Genomic DNA, 17,391 nt, shown 5'->3' with positions numbered 1-17,391 from the left:
CGACGGTTCTGCTGGCTCAGCCGCAGGATCCAGGAATGTTCTGCGGCACCGACTACCTCGACATGGAAGACTGGATCACCCCATATGAGTGTGTAAGTGCCCACGACAAATGGGACCCAACGATTAGGTTGGCTAACTTGGTCTTCTACCTACAAGGCACGGCGAAGGTGTGGTATGACAATCACGAGGAAGAGCTTAATGACTGGGACACGTGCAAACAGAAGCTGAGGGACTTATTCGGCCATCCCATCGGGTGGAAGAGCACCACTAAGAAAGAACTAGCAACCCGCACCCAGACGTCCACAGAATCATACATTTCTTACATCCAGGTCGTGCTGGCTCTGTGTTGTGAGGCCGACAGCAATATAGCTGAGACCATGTTGGGCATGTACTGAAGGGGATCACTGACGATGCTTTCAACCTGCTCATGTGCAGAAATTGTGAAACAGTACAGGACATTATAAAAGAGTGTCAAAGCTCAGAGCAGGCCAAGAGCCGCCGCACTGAAACGCCGTTCACACATCTGCAGAACACAGCTGTGACATCCTCTTGTGACAACAGGTTATAGTCGGGTACAACTTTAGAAAAAAGGGGAGGCCCCACCCACACGATTGAAGCGTGACAGCCGATTGCCTCCGCGACTGAAATAGTCCCACTCAAAAATACTGTGCTTCTAAAATGCGTATTCTCGGTATAAATAAAGACTTTTGTGTTTTGATGACTCGTTTGGTAGAGCTCTCGTGATTGGAATGCTACAGCACATACCGGATCGCGGGAGACAAATAACCCCCTGCCTTCTACAATGCTGCGCGTCGTCTGCTTTTTAGCTTCGTTGCAAGGGACAAAAGAAGAAAGAGCAGCTCCGCATTGCTTTTGCGCTGGTTTACATGTAGACGGCACACTTACTACTTGTTTTCCGAGCTTAAAATGAATCAGTTGCTATTTAACAAGTGCTTAAAAAAAACAATGCATTTATCGAAACCATTACAAACCTCGGGTGAGAAGACGATTGAGGCAGGAAAGATACAAAAACGCTTCATCCATCATTTTAAATAAATACTCTTGGTTTTAAATTGCATCAGATTTATATTTTGTGTGTGTGTGTGTTGAGTTTTCACACCTTATTTTCAGGAATGTGAAATGTTTTTTCTTTTTTCGTTCCTTTTCACGTTCTTTTTTTTTTTTTTTCATGCCTGCAGTCTCGCCAATTCACATATAGCGATGCTCACTGCAATCTTTCGTCACCGGATTACGGCTCAGAATAAACGCATGCGGCACAAATGATGCATCGTAAGCTCGCCATAATATTTCCAGTATGATAGACCACCACAAACAGTTTGCGAATTCACTCTGATGAGGGGCAGACGCATACGACTGACGTGACTCGGCCCAGTTCGATGCGTGGGCGGCCATCTCGTCCATCGGCGGGGTCACCGGCTGCCCGGCTCGTGATGTCATTCTAGAGTGCACGCCCATTGGAAGCTCGTGTGCATTCGCCTTGGCAGAGTAAATGCCCCTTTTTTCTAAAGTTGTACACGACTATAGAAGTGCAGCAACCATCATCACCAGATGATCTGACACGAATAGTGCAGCGAGAACTTCAAGCTATGGCTCCTGCAGCCCTCTTTTCCTGCCCCAGTGAACCGAACAACTTGCCCACAGCACCATTTGTGCAGGCAATAGACCGTAAAGAATTCACTAATCTTGGAGTTCATTTTGTATGTGCCGTTACAGCTTCACGGCTGTCTCATGCTCAAGGTCCATCGACTGGTCCCTGGTATCCTGCACGCTACAGAAATCCAGCCGAGTGGCGAACTGCAGACGATCAGCCACAAAGTTTTGCCTGCTGGTGTATTGGTCACTTTGCTCGCCATTGTAACAACAGTACTGTCTCCTCCCCTCTGTGACTGTCATTCACTAGTTATTATCGCCCCAAACAGAGCAAGCGTCGTTAGCAACCTCCATTGGCACTGCAAAAGCCAAAGAATGATGCTCATGCTCCTTGGAACAGTTCCTTTCGTCATTCCGACACCACCAGTCCTGTTTGCCATCAGCTCGTCGATCATCGTCCCAATCACCACAGGCACGTCGCCCACAGTCCCCAATGCAGCTTGACGCCCGTCTCCGCAAAACGAAGCGATGCACCTCCTGGAGGTGACGCTGCATTGACGACTCAACCGCAAACCCCTCTGATCATTTTACTGACCAAACAGAACCTGATGGACGTTTTAGTCAATGGTGTCAGTGTCCCAGCACTCCTTGACGCACTCAACCGCAAAACCCTTTGATCACTTTGCCAACCAAACAGAACTTGATGGACATTTTAGTTGATGGCGTCAGTGTCCCAGCGCTCCTTGACACAGGCACGCACGTATCCGTGATGAGTGTCCGATTGCGCCGACGCCTGAATAAAGTTCTCGTACCCGCTGCATCACACACCTTCTGCTTCGCTGACGGAGGAACGCTTACCGTGCTTGGTATGAGCACCACTCGCATTGGCATCGTGGGGTGCCTCACGACTGTTTTGTTTGCCATTTTGGAACAATGCCCCTATGACATTATACTTGGCTTAAACTTTTTATCATCCCATTGAGCCCTTTTAGATCACACGTCTAGTGTTATTTAGCTTGAACTGCCCCACGGCTGCTATAGTCCACCAGTCACACAACCACGGTTATGCTCTCCCAAAGACATGTGCCTGTCGCCTCAAGCCGCTATATACATCACTCTACTATTGTTCCCACCTGTTTCCGATGGCACCTATTCAGTACGTCCCACCGCTGACATAAGGCTTGAAAGAAATTTGGCCATTCCTTGTACCGTGCTCACTGTTACAGGCAATCAGACTTTGCTCCCTCGACTTAACTTTAACTGCTTGACTCAAATTATTCTCAGAGGCATGTCTTTGGGCGACATCTCGCCTGCGAACAATTGCAAGATATCGGCTCTTAACACCGAAATTCCGTCACCCTCTACAGGAACCTCCAATTCACCGACAAACTTAGCAAGATGATTGCACCTGATCTTCTTCTGGCACAAGCTGCTTACTTCCGTCGTCTCTTGGAAACTTACTGTGACATTTTTGACCTTGATGACTGCCCTTTAGCCCAGACATCGGTAGTCCCCCATCGTATTTACACCGGAGATGCCAATCCGATACGCCGCCGGCCGAACCATGTTTCACATGCTGAACAGCAAGTGATACAATGAGAAGACAATAAGATGTTGACGAAAGGTGTTATTGAGCCATATTGCAGTCCATGGGCATCCCCTGTTGTCCTTGTTAAAAAGAAGGATGGCAGATGGTGCTTTTGTGTGGATTACAGACACCATTACAAAATCACACGCAAAGATGTGTACCCCTTGCCATGCATTGATGATGCCTTGGACTGCCTGCACGGAGTCAAGTACTTTTCATTCATAGACCTCTGATCAGGCTATTGGCAAATCTCGGTAGATGACATGGACCGTGAGAAAACTCCCTTCGTAACACTTGACGGCCTCTACCAATTCAAGGTTATGCCACTCGGCCTTTGTAATGCCCCGGCAACCTTCGACATCAGGATGTTTGATTTCCTCCTAGATCCGTTGCCCTCCTACGGACACCATGTCACCACATCGGCTTGTCTGACAAGCTGCTGCCACGCTACACAGGGCCCTACAAGATATTGCATCAGCTTGGCGATGCCAACTACAAGATCGCTCCAGTGGACTCGCATGTCCCCACGAACGTTATGCATATGTCCCGGCTAAAGCGTTACTTTGCCGCGAGTTCATCTTCCTTATAGTTAGTGCCAAGACGGCGTCTTTACAGGCGGAGGTTATGTTACTGAGCAACCAACTGTGGCGCCAGTCAGAAGGAGACGATTTGACGTGTAGAGGTGGAATCGGTCACGACAGCCATCTTGTTTATGCGTCGTTTTCTCTCTTATAAATATTGTAAATCCATCTTAGTATGTGACTTCTGCAACGTAACAATACAATGAAGTAATTATGGCTCCCCCTTCAACTTCGCTATAGCGAGGTTTTACTGTATCTCTATTTCTGCTTGACTCACTGGCCACATTAGCACATGGCCGTGCAGTAGGAGTTTGAATTATCGCGCAATGTGCTATAAGGTGTCTGAAGTTTCAGTTGCCCTTATACATTAAGTCTATAAGGCCACTGGCGGAGCCACGGAGCTGTCCAAATAATCAAGCATGTCCGAAGAATCGGCCAGCGACTGTGTACTCTAAGAGGGCCATCACTGTGGGGAGCGGAGCGCGGGCACCACCTATTTATGCAATATCTTGTATTTTATAGCGCCAACACAGCATAGCTGTAAATGTGCTATCACCAAACTGATCACTGACCAGCAGCTGTGAGCTTGAGTGGAGGGGTTTGAGGTACACAGGCTCGTTGTCCAGTGCCAGCAGGGTGGCATTCCCCACTGTGAAGGGCTGTGATGTCAGGCCCTGCAGGTTCACTTGGAGGTACTTCCTGCAGCACGCACACACACGTGTCAAGCCTTGTCAGGGACGTGATGCCCACAACAGCACAGCCTAAAATGTGCTGCATGCGCCGAAGCTACTGCGATAACTCAAAATTATAACCCATTCACTACCACAAGCATTTATTATATATGTAAAAATGCTTGTGTTTCAATAACTCTGCTTGCGGCGCAGAAGAAGTTGTAGATAGCATCAGCCAATCAGGTATGTGAACCAGTTACATGCCTCAGTGAAAGCACAAATGCTTGCTGATTGTGAGCCACTAATCCTTTTCTGATCCTCTCATTCATGTAGCTCGCAGAAATTAGCAACGGACAATAGCAAAACCTTCTTGCAGTTTTTGTAATTTGTATTCACGCGACAAATTATAAGGGACGGCACTAGAAATCAGATCAACTTTACACTCAGTAACGAGTTTTGTTTTTTGTTTTTCAATAGTGGTGTTATAAGATAAGGGGTGCTACGAATTAAACGGTGATAAAGTTTGCAAGCAAAGAATGCTGCTGGCTGAAGCAAGACAGGGGTAATTGGGAAATCGCTGCAAGAGGTTATCATCCTGTAGTGGACATAAATTATGCTGGTGATAATGATGAAGCTTCACTTTATTTCGGTAATGCATGAACGTGCTGATACAGCAGGTGAAAGACCATTTGGACAAGGATTCTTGAGGATTTTAAAAGACACACATCACTGCCAGTGGCAACATTATGTGCAGGCTTACTAAGATAACAGCAGAGCAATGTAATTCAGCCAGAGGGCCACACCACAATACAGAAGATTTTCATTCGCACTATCGCGTTTCATACGATTTCCTGGCATCAACATTCGTGATCGAGGACACAAAAAATTGCCCTGTACAAATGCGCTTCTTTTATGCCGGTTGACATGTTCCCGGAAAACATGATTTTTGGCACTAATGTTCAGTATATCACCAAACTGTGAGCGCCTCGAATGGTACATGCAACCACTAGATTCGACGTAAACACCAAAAGGTGACCTGGAACACCGAAAGGTGACCCAGAACAGTAGCCACCCATTGCAGCAGCTTCCCCGCTGTGCTTGCCCGCCCGTGTCACATGAAAACACTGGCGTGCATTCAGTTTCATATTCCAGTACCAGCAAACCGCTTGCAAGCCTTCGCATGCCATGGTCACGGCTATCACTGCCAACCCTATTTCAATAATACTCATACCTTCACCTACCTGTGTCACGGTGTGTGTGGTATAGTGCCACTGGAAGTGTACTGCACGCTTTTAATCAGTGGTGTGCCAATACTCGAACATCGTCGAATCAAATCGAATAGTGAACGTTTGAATAATTCGATTCGAGGATCAAGTGTCTACTATTTGATTTTTCGAACGTTTGATATATTCGCTATAGAGACTCATGCAGTGCCACATGTTGTGTGCGCCGTGGAGCTCCTCGCGCTTGATGCCATCCAAGGGAGCGTTTCACTTCATTTTCGGCACAAAAGGAGCACCGAGCGTGCCGCGGATGGGCTGCCCCGACTGATGCAGCAGCATACTTTGTCGCCGCAACCGCTCCCCGACGTCGGCCCGATTCGTTCGGGTCGACAGGACCAATCCAAATGATAATGCGATGCGGACAGAGGGAACAGCAACAGAAGCAGCATGTATTTCATAAAGTGCAAAGATTGGGCCCCATGGATAGGAACGCATATAGTGTTGCATACGCGGCTATGAAATTCACGTCGCATCAACAACCGTCGATTACTAATGAGATACGTACCCACATGAACATATTAGTGGCAAGTATTCCGCGACCGCTTGCGGCCCATTATCACATCAACCAACAGTGAATTTTCATCACGGCCATACTGCCTAGGCTATTAGGCCTAATCGGTGCCGCTTCGTTGAGCGTTGGTGACTAAAGCTATGGTTTGGTGCCAAATCGATGTAGATCTATTTGCAGTAGCCACGCGGCTCTAGTAAAGCTGTCAAACCACCCCACAAATGAAAGTAAGAGACAGTGGGTGAACGAGGAGGAGGAGGAAGAAAAGGAGGGGGGCGTAGCGAGCGTCACATGAACTTTCTGTAATCCTCCAGGAGCCCTGGACTGAGGGCGCCTACCCGTACAGACACACCTGCTTGTCCTCTGCTTTATTTTTTTTTCTATAAATGCTTTTCCTCCTCCTCCAGATTTCAGGTTCTTTGACAGGTGACAAATCACACCGAACCTGACAATGAAATCGCACGGACAGCACCTGCTCTTTACCATCGACGTCGGCTACACACAGAGCAGTGATCGGAGTTATGTGATGCGTAGTCCTTTTGCCTGTCACGCAGATTGGCCTTACAATAATCCAACTGCCATAAAGGTAGGAAAGCAAAACGTTATATTCAATAAATAAGTGGCTGCCGCAAAACACAGGTCCACTATAAAATTGAGAACCTCATTGGTATTTAGCTCAACAGAACGTCCCTAATACATTGGTTTCAGAGGTAAAAAATCACTTGCTTCTATTCAACAGAAGTTCTATTGATAAAAAAAAGTCTTTATGAGAACCTCATATATGAGAACTGAGCTGTAATCAGCACTGGCATGCTAATTTGGTATTCCCTTTAGTAAGAGTAAGCTGTATATCTTGAATTCTATGCACCTCAATTAGTTATAGCGTGCAATGTTCTTGCTATGCAATATTAGGAGACACCCAAGCATGTGCACCACTGTATTTTCTTACCCAAAATTTGTAAGTATTACTTTCTGTGAAAATTTTTCCGATATTCTATATTAAATTCAGTATTTGGCTTTTCTTTCTTGGTTAGATTCGATATTCGATTCAAATTCTACAATCCGGTATTCACATACCCCTTCCTTTAATAGATGATAACCCAAACGTGCCAAAGTTTTCTGCTGATGGCGCCATGTAAGCTTCATGTATTCCTCTGGTGGTATCGTATTCTGGCGGAGCTGAACACCTCGGTTTCGTTTTAAAAACACTACGCAATAGAAAAAAAAAATGACAACGCTCATCTGGGCCGCTTAAGCCTCGCCTTCTTCGACATGTGTCGGCATCGCGTGCCGCAACAATTCGTACCCAGTAAGGACATCAAAACTTATCGCCAGAATGCCCTCCTCCGAATAAGCTATACTGAATCAGGCCAAATTCGAGAAGCGCGAACGTAAGCTTGCCGTACCCGCCAAAAACAACAACGTACATCTCGGGTTGCTCAGACACCACCAGCCTGGCGCACGCCTGCGTCTCGTGCTGCAACAATTTGCGCAATGCTTCACATTGCATAGATTTCAACTACAGCTGAGTCTGCCAAAGATTTCAGTGACTTCAGATCATATGTTCTTCTGGTTAATATGTTTTTCTCACATTTCCTTTCTTTTTGTTCGAAGGCAGAAGGCCTTCTTACATGAACTACAACTATGCATAGCACAATGCTTATTGTGGCTACCATGCAGGGCACTTAACAGCCCTGAGCTATTGCTTCCCTTGTCCTGCGAAGTCCACAAGAAACTTTGGAAACTCTGCGACATTTCTTCTCATATGCAAAGATGCTTACTGTATTTGCACGATTCTAACGTACACCTTTCTTTAATAAAAAGCGAGTTCAAATTTGCATGTGCGTTACAATCGTAACTAATTCTATTCAAAATAAGAAACGAAACTGGTTAGTGCTAAAAAAAAAATCTCAATGCAAGGTAGCTAACCAGACTGCCATTGAACGGACATTGTGTCTTTATGCTTAATTTCGCGGTCGCCATTTTCCAGTTTGCTGTACGTGTGGCATTTGTAATGCAATAGATGGAACTTAAGATGGCTTTCTGTGGTCAGTAGACAGCGAAAAGGAGGCGTTGTCGGACTCCGATGGCGACTCACCGCTAAGATTCAGATGTGTGCTTGCCTGAGTACCTTTGTGTGCTCCATAAAGTTGTTTTAACATGGTATGCGTCAGCTCAGGTTTCGTTACTTGATGTGTGCGGTAGAATCTGCACCAAGTTTTTTTTTTATTATTTGGGTGATAATATAACTGCGCATAACAATTGGGGGCACAGTAGACTCGTGCAAATACAGTATACCCAAGAATGCGGAGGGCATGTGAAGCCCTGTCAAGAATTACAGAAAAGTGGAACAATTTTCTAGTTTTACACTGCCTCATGCATTGTGGCATGGTATGAGGGCAGTACTGCACCACTTCTGAGGCAAAGCATTCCGGTGGTGTGGGTGGAGTGGTTACAAAGCATAGAAAGAAAGGCAGGATTGGCAGCAATGGCAGCGGAGATAGCTTTAAAAGATTACAATACCAACACGGTCGGCTCAGGTGTGTGACTGACAGCAGCATCGTGCAGTGAACTCACCGCTGGTCAAAAGTCTGCAGCCGGTGGCTGCAGGCAAAGGGTGCCAGAAAGTGGAGTGCCACTGTCTGCGACGACCCCAGAACAGCAACACCATCTGAGTTTTCCACTGCTAGCGCCACCTGGTGTGAGGCAGGTGAGGACGACGGTCCCAGCGGTGCTTGAAGCACCAGAGAGAAGGTGCGCCCTTCTGTTGACGATGCTGCCAGACCGGGCTCTCCAACTGGCACACGGCACTCATCAGCGAAAGGTGGAGACAATGGAGACAACGAAGGCAGAGGACACTCGGAGCTCGCCTCTTCAGCTTCAGAGTCTGTCTTTCTAGGGCTGGGCTGCAGGCAGCAGATGTTTCATCATTTAGGTACAGCACGTATGCTGCTTTCACTGTGTGCACTTTTACCTTTATACAATCAAACCTCGTAATAACAAAGTTGCATCCGACATGGAAATAATTTCGTTATATCTGATACATTAGAACATTGTTAGCAGGTTTTAGAAGGAAAAAAACACAAAAAAGAACTTACTAACCCAGAAAACGTATGATCCAAAGTGAAAAAGAAAATGGCAGATTTCACTGTAGTGGAATAATGCAAAGCGCTGCATGAACTGCAGTAGCATGAGACGCTGATGAGCACAGAGCTGATAGGGCCCGAGCAGCCAGAGATGCACATTGCCATTCTTGCAGCTTTAGCAAGCTTACTTTTGCCCTCCTCAAATTTTACCTGAGTCAGCAGCATCTTCAGGTGGGATGTTCTGACTTGACATGCTCACTTAGAATTAATTGTTGAAGCACAAGATGCCGATGCACGTTGAGCTTGGAGAGAGGGGGGGTCCAAGCGGACAGAGGTGCATATTGTCGTTTTTCTGTTGTGTAGTATTTCAAGACGCAATGTAAACCGAAACAAAACAGAAACAAAACCAAGCTGGTGGGCGGCGCCACATTACAATGCTGCCAGAGCGTAACATGGCACTTACTATGCGCCACCTGCAACAGGGAACAGCGGCACATTTGCGCTATCGCCTATTAAAAGCATGCAGTACATTTCCAACAGCACTACGCTACGCGCTCTGCGACACAGGTAGGTGAAGATGTTTGTCGCAATAGGGTTGGTGTCGATTGCTGTGAATTTGGCATGCAATGACCACGAGGAGATTTGCTGGTACCAGAATAGGAAACTGAGTGGGCCGATTTTTTTAGGTGACAAGGGTGGGCGAGCACTGCAGTAAAGCTGCTGTGGTGGGCAGCTACTGTTCCTGATTGTGCACGCCTCACGCCTTTTCTTGTTTAGATGAAATCTAGAGGCAGAAAAATGTATAATATGATCACAGTTTGTTGATGTACTGAACATTAGTGCTGAAAGATAGTGTTTTCCAGGAATGCATCAATGAGTAAAAAAAGAAGCATAACTGTTTTGGGTCATTTTTTGTTTTTTCAATCGTGAACATTGGCATTGGGAAATCGTACTAAACAGAATCATATCAACGAGCTTCTACTGTATTTGTTATAACGTATAAGCATATACGATTTGTTACACACTGATAATGGCTTAAAAAATATTACATTCAGGAACTTTAACCTTTTTATATCTGATAATTTGTTTTATTCAAGTTCGTTATGTCAAGGTTAACTGCATAACTATACAATATGTTCACTGTGAATGCAAAAAAAGAAGGCAATGAGGGGCTTACCGTATCTACTCGAATCTAGGCCGACCCGACTCTAAGCCGACCCCCTAAAGTCCGAAGCCAACAAAAAAAATATATATATTACCTCGAATGTAGGTCGAACAAAAAAAAAGCGAGGACAGCGTTTACAAAATGCAAACAGCATTTATTGAATCTGAACATGCAGAGCTCATTCAACGTCGTCGCTGCTAGACTTGTCGCTGTGTTCCTTTTCACTGTCACCTTCAAACAGTGCACTATCTTCGATACCATCAAGCGCATTAGATATGCTGCACTTTCGCGGTGCGCACGATCAAAGTACCTGGGATGTTGTCCCACACTGCAGCTACCCAGCCCGCCAGCTGCGATAGCGATGCACGTTTGATGCGGCCCATTGCCGTTAGCATGTGGTCTTCGTCAGTCAACCAGTCCGTGTAATATTTCCGCAGACGATCCTTGAAAGGTTTGTTGATGCAGACATCAAGTGGCTGCAACTGGCCCGTCATGCCGCCCGGTATAACAGCGAGGTCCGTGTTCGCTTGGGCGAGCGCAGCCTTCACGTTGGTCAAGTGCCCATGGTAAAAGTCGACGACAAGGAGCGAGTTCTTTGTCAAAAGGGCTCCTGGACGCCATCGCCACACAATCTTAACCCACTCTTCCACCATCGCGCCCATCATCCACCCGTTCTCATTTGCCCGCATAATGACATTTCTTGGGAAAGTTTCTCAAGCAGGCAGTGTCTTCCTTTTAAATATCATAAAGGAGGGAGTTCATGTTCATCAGCTGTGCAGCACAGCATCACAGTTGCGTGCTGCTTCTCGTAGCCCGCAGAGTGCATCTTCACCTCCTTGGCACCCTTTTCATTCATGGTGTACGCCACTGGCATATCAAAATACACAGCCGTCTGGTCAGTGTTGCCGATTTGCCCAAGGTTGTAGCCTGCTGCCTCTTTCTTTCGCAGCACGTAGCGCTGAAAAGCTATCAGCTTTTCTTCGAAATCGCTTGGCAGCTTCTGGGCGATTGAAGTGCGACGTTGGAGGCTGAAGCTGAAGCGCTTCATGAATTTCTGAAGCCAACCCCGACTGGCTTTGAAATCCTTTGGTGTTAGGCCTTGCTCCCTCGAAAGTTCCCTAGCTTTCGCTTGGAGCACTTCTGTTCTTACTGGAAGGGCAGCTGCTCTCTGCGTCTAAACAAAGTCGGCCAAAACTGTCTCCACTTCGTGGTGACGGCCTTTCTTTGGCTCTCTAAATGCCATCCTCGTTGCGGCACACGCAAAAAGCTGCTGTTGTTGTCCCCTCCAACGACACGTTTTTCTCGTCGACGCCAAAGTCTTGCCCGGCTTGAAGGTTTGACGATGCCTCTGTGGTAATCACAACTTTTTGCTTGAAAGCGGCACTGTAGTGGCATCTCCTGCTTGGTGCCATCGCGATAACACCACGCCACACATTGATACGACCGACACGACACAGGTGAAAATGGCGACCTCGCTTGTGTCCTGTTGGGTACTGGCACGGCTAGTAGCGGCTACGATACTGACTTTTCTAGATGGCGCTAGCTATGCACCACATTTAGCAGTTTCAATTAAAAACTGCCGCATTTTTTAAAATCCTCGAATCTAAGCCGACTCTAGAGTTTGGAATATGATCACGTATTTGGAAAAAACTATCGGCCTAGATTCGAATAAATACGGTATTAGGTGCCTATTAAAGAAGCCCTTAAGAGAATGATAAATACAAAAAAAAAAGGATTAACCTCTTTTTGTTTTTGGTTGGGATGGGGCTAAAGTGAAATGAAATGACAGACTATGACGTCACAGCTCAGCTAGAAAGAAACCAAAAGCAACATGTGGCTGTTGCTGCTTTGTTGTTCCTTGATGGCATTGCTATCTTTCTTTTAGCATCATATGCACTTTTTAAAAGGACCCGAATTACGCATGAGTTTACATCCCAAAGCCACACAGAAACGAGAGACCCACATTAACAACCTTACTGTGCATATTTTCATTTTGTCAAGGGCACAGACATGCAGGAGCTGTGCCGCATTTACCTGATGCTTTTGCACATGTGCGAATTGTGAGAGAAAGGTTTGAGGGCTGCATCTAGGTACTATGGAGGAGGACACACTTTGTTCCATTCATCCCTAGCCGATGGCAGTGCACGCTATGCGAGAACCAGCGCTTAATTTTTGTCCAAACAAAATTACAGTGGCCGATACAAAGTCAATAATGAGGAAGCATACAAAACAACAAATTTACAGTAAGATGTAATTATTCATTGGTAAGCGGCCACTAAAGTGGCATCTACTAGGTCCCCACCCCCGCTTAGTGCTGGGTCGCTTCGCTCCCCTTAGCAGGAACTCTCCATGTCAGGCCTGGTGGTGAAGCATAGGTAAAGAACCACTGCAGAAATCAAAGGGGGAAACGACATAATACTGCAAAAAAAAAAAAAAAAGCACACTGTACCTGTGATTCGAACTACAGACCCCTCAATTACAAGTGCAGTATTGTAACCTTTACAAAACATATGTGGAGAGAGAGCTTTAGAGGAGTTCAGTTAAAACTCAATACAAGAAACTTCAATATAATGAAATTCTCAATATAACAAAGTATTTAACTTTTTATAACCTCTTGTCCATTGAACACCATATAATTAGAACCTCAATATAAAGAAGTGTGTTTGTATGCGATTTCAATACAACGAAATTTTATTTCCGCAGCAAAGGAATGCCGAGACAATAAATGGGAACTTCCGTGGATGCAAATGGTCAAATGATTGAATTACGAGCAGCTGCTTGCAAACGCACCTCAAATTATGTGCGGCACGACAAGAGCAACCGCCAAAGTGAAGCTGCATTATGTTCCGTATAAACTCCAAGTGCGATAAGATCCTATCGTGCACCCACGCACTTTGTGCTTTAGGTGCAAATGAAAGTGTGTGAGGGTGAGAAAGAAAGATGGTGGTTTTCCGCATGGCTGCCGCCTCCCCATGCGAGCAATGGGAAAGAGGAGGAGGGGAGTGAGCTCGCAGTAACGCAATCAAGTCAGTGCGAGGGGAAGGGCAGTATGGGGGGGGAGGGGTAATCTTGCAGACGTCTCGGCCGTGGCTACGCATGGCTATAAGTGCAGCTGAGTGCATAAGCAGTCGCGCACCCCTCTTTAGAGATAGTCTGCCACGTGCGTGCAAAGAGTGGGAATGCCGAGACTGCATGGCATCATGTAAGCTGTCTTCCCACCTCTTTAGTGTTGAAGGTTGCGTAATCTCAAGTTTCGGAGGCCCCTTGGAGCAAGAGGTAGACAAAGTATTCACTCCCCACTGTCAGCACTTTTCATGATAGCGCCGTCACAGTGCAGGTGATGCTATGAGCCGCAGGGGTGAAATGCATGCAAAAGCGTGTCTGGCTTCGCTTAATTCATACCGTCTATGTGAAGATATCATCAACATGGCGTGAAACCAATCCATTCGTCGCCAAATTCATTAAAACTAATAGTTTTCTCATTCAAATTTGCTTTTTTGGAGTGCTTGATCATTCTGAATATTCTGCGGCCCCTTTCCATGTAAGAAAAATTGATAAGTGACTGTACTTCTTTGCATAAAAGGTCAAATTTCAATACAACAAAATTTCGATGTAACGAAGCAAATGTCCCAATTTTACCTACTACGTTATATCAAGGTTTAATTGTATTTATCCATGGTCAGGCAGTTCAGCTCAGCTAAGGACGCACGGAGGAAAGCGTGTCCTCCTCCGTAATACCTCCGTAATAGGAAGCAGTCCCAAAATTTTTCTTGCTCAACTAGCGCATGCACACAGCGGTCAGGGAAACACAACGTATCTCTCACATGTCTGCACCCTTGACCAAATGGAAACACATCTCGTTAGCAGAACGCCACCGCCACTCCAATGCTTTCAACATCTCAGGTAGTGATGAGAAGAGCAAGGGAGGCACAAGCAACACGTACCCTGATCAGCAGCCCCTTGGAGGCCTTGAGGTGAAGTTGGTGCTCGGCAGTGAGAGGAATGCTGCCACTTGTCAGCACCACCTCTAGCCTCTGCCGCACCCCAGCCAGGAGCTCACCTGCACGAGTGTCGGGAGCACAGAGCACACCGAGCTCGTCAGTGACGAGTACAGGCTTCAGGACTGGATGGTATGGCTGAGACGCGATGCGCAATAACATGGCGCAGAAATATGGAAACAAGTCGACTGGCACAGACATGACCATGCAACAGTGATAGCTTGCTATAGTGAAATGGTTTCCAGTGAACTAATAAATCACATTTCCACTTGAAGTTCTCATGAAAACCCAAGAAGAATTTCCTATAAATGGATATAATGAGCCATTTTTTAATTCATAATGAAGATTTACTGATCGCCGTTGAAGAGATTCACAGTGAAACGCAGTGGAGATGACGAAAGGCAAACATGAGCAAACATAACTTTCAAATGAAGTTGACTGTGATATGCACGATATACAGTGGCTTATTACAAAGACAACAACTAAGTAACGAATGTCACAAAGAAATCTCAGCTTGCCCCTCAACTTCTTTAGATTCTTTCTTTCTTTGCTGTGCTCATGACTGTTTGATCCTTCAATAAACACAAAAATTCATATGTTCAGTCAGCATTTATTCAAGCTCCTAGAAGCCAAACTGCAAACTTGTGCTTGAATAACGTGAAGGTAAATAGGATGTAGTCCAACAAGAACTGTGAGTAATACCAGGAAATATATACACAACACGACAGAAGTATAAAAGCAGATAAACAAACTCGTCATTTGAAATGCATGGCTGCTTTTAGTGGCACTACCTCGTACTAGTACAAAGAAACATACACAGCAGCCTGAGCAGGAAATGTGGGCATTGTTTGGCTATTGATGACTTATGAATGTCTTTGCGTCAGACATTTTTCTAGCATCCTTCTTTGGAAAGCCAAAGAGTTTGAATTTTTACTATTTGAAGGTCAATTCTTTATATTGCACATTTAAAATCTTAGAGAACAGATGAGTGAATATTTTTTAAGTGACAGTAAGGTGACAAAAATATTTTTACATTTAGAGCATACATAATTTATTTTTTAATCATTTATCGAAACACTAAATTAAGTACTGCTTTAGAAATAGTACTGTACAATTTAGGCAACTCGAGAATGGAAAAAATTAGGGCCAACATAATCATCGAAATGAAGAACAGAACTACTGGGAGCAGGGCATCAAAAATTATGAGGGACGATAAATTTGCAGCAAACACTGTTAAGGCTGGCTTTATTTTATTTAATAAGCCAACCATACAAAAAAGGTAAATTAAAAGCTGAGAATGCAAAGAAAAGAAAGTGACAAGGCAGTGCAAAAATAACCTCAAAAGAGGGCAAGTTAGCATGAGAAGCTGTGTGGCAATGTGGATCCGAATTGTCATGTCCAAAACTAAATAAGTAGCCACAATATTCACTGAAGTAACAAAAAATTGGTTACTTCGGCCACAGGTGAAAAAAGTAGCCAAGCTGTGGTAGAGTGATATGAAAGAAACCCACACGCCACGACACTCCATGCCATTTTAAAGCCGCTTTTGAGCGATAGCCTGATATTACATGGCATTATCACTGAAGACATAAATATTACTTCTAGCTTAGTTACATGCTACTGTTACAGTGCAAGGAATGACTGTGCAAAACTCAATTACTACTGCCATTTTATGGTCCTGGTATGACATCTGGCATTAATTTCAAGAGAGCTAAGCAGCGGATTAGCGGGCATTTTCCTGACTAGCAAGCCTCAAAAGTAGCCAGTCTGGCACTAAATCGCCAAAACATAGTTCTGAGGCTGCTTCGTGAGAACAGGAACACATACACATGGCAGAGGTAAAATGTGAACCATCTGCATAGTGCCTGCCGTGTTCTCGCCACTGTCAATCTCACCCTGTGGAAAGTGCAATGCCACCTTGGGGCTGTCATAGTAGATGGTGAAGGCGGGTGGCCGGGCCATTGAAAGCCTTGCTCCCCTGCTTGTGAGACCCCCACCCAGTGTGAGCTGTGCCAGGCTCAGCTGCTCCCAGCGTAGGTCCAGCTGCCGACCCATGTAATAGCCCACTTGAGATACCTGCAGGGAAGCAACACTGTTGTCACAGAGCCACTACAGGAAAGAACTAGAATCAAACTGTGGGGTTTAAAGGGGAATGCTAATTCAGCTTATACTGATCGAGTATTCTTTCAAAACTGTATTTGGGTTGATTTCACAGTACCAGGTTCACAGACCATTGTAAGCAAAAGTTAAGGTCAAAGTTTCCCTTTTTGAATTTAGCAACAAAGCTCCAGTGCTGGTACGTCCCCTCAGTGCAACGTCACAGATTTCATAGTACTACAGTCGACTTCCGTTAATTCCGCCCTCACGTTATCGGCGAAACTGACCAAATTATCCCGCATGTCGAATTAAACAAGATGCAGAAGAAATGCCAAAACATACCACTGATTCATTTGGCCGTATTTGCCCAAGTCTATCACACCTCCGAATCAAACGTGCGCCCACTTTTTATATGTCCTAAGTAGAAGACTAACGTAGACATTACACTGAAGTTTCTAAACAAAATAGAAATCTAACGCGCACCCGATTTCCTAGGAAAAAAAAAAAATGAGCAAGGGTATAATATGTGTAGCACAATGGCGGCCCGTTTCCTAAAACCAGCTTCGCCGCATAAATTTTAGTCAGCTTCGCCGCAATACATTCGTGTTATGCGGTAAAGCATACAAACGCCGCGAAGGCGGTTTTGGTTTTGCATCCGATTGCACCGAGCAGGCAATTGTCGGCCCAATTTTCTCGAAAACAAAAATGCCGCGCTTTAGAATCAGGTAAGTACCGCAATCAAACATTGTGAGCTACGATTATTTCTCAAGAATGGTATTGGCGTTGGCCGAAAATAGGCGTTT

General features: G+C 45.4%; 1 protein-coding gene across 3 annotated transcripts in view; it reads right to left on the bottom strand.

Moving 5' to 3' along the window:
* Nucleotides 1-17,391, bottom strand: part of SIDL (SIDL trafficking protein particle complex subunit 10) — a 108,286-nt gene that overhangs the window by 12,554 nt on the left and 78,341 nt on the right. For all 3 annotated transcript variants that reach the window (XM_075695369.1, XM_075695368.1, XM_075695370.1), the window contains exons 16-19: nucleotides 16,387-16,567; nucleotides 14,438-14,553; nucleotides 8,820-9,148; nucleotides 4,353-4,479 (exon numbers count right to left, since the gene is read on the bottom strand). In XM_075695369.1, coding sequence (XP_075551484.1) covers nucleotides 4,353-4,479; nucleotides 8,820-9,148; nucleotides 14,438-14,553; nucleotides 16,387-16,567 — 753 coding nt within the window. The remainder of the gene's footprint in view (nucleotides 1-4,352; nucleotides 4,480-8,819; nucleotides 9,149-14,437; nucleotides 14,554-16,386; nucleotides 16,568-17,391) is intronic.

Source organism: Dermacentor variabilis, chromosome 6 (genome assembly GCF_050947875.1).
Source record: "Dermacentor variabilis isolate Ectoservices chromosome 6, ASM5094787v1, whole genome shotgun sequence".
Classification (NCBI taxonomy): Eukaryota; Metazoa; Arthropoda; class Arachnida; order Ixodida; family Ixodidae; genus Dermacentor; species Dermacentor variabilis.
Note: the sequence above shows the minus strand (reverse complement) of the source record. Positions and strands in the feature narration are given on the sequence as shown.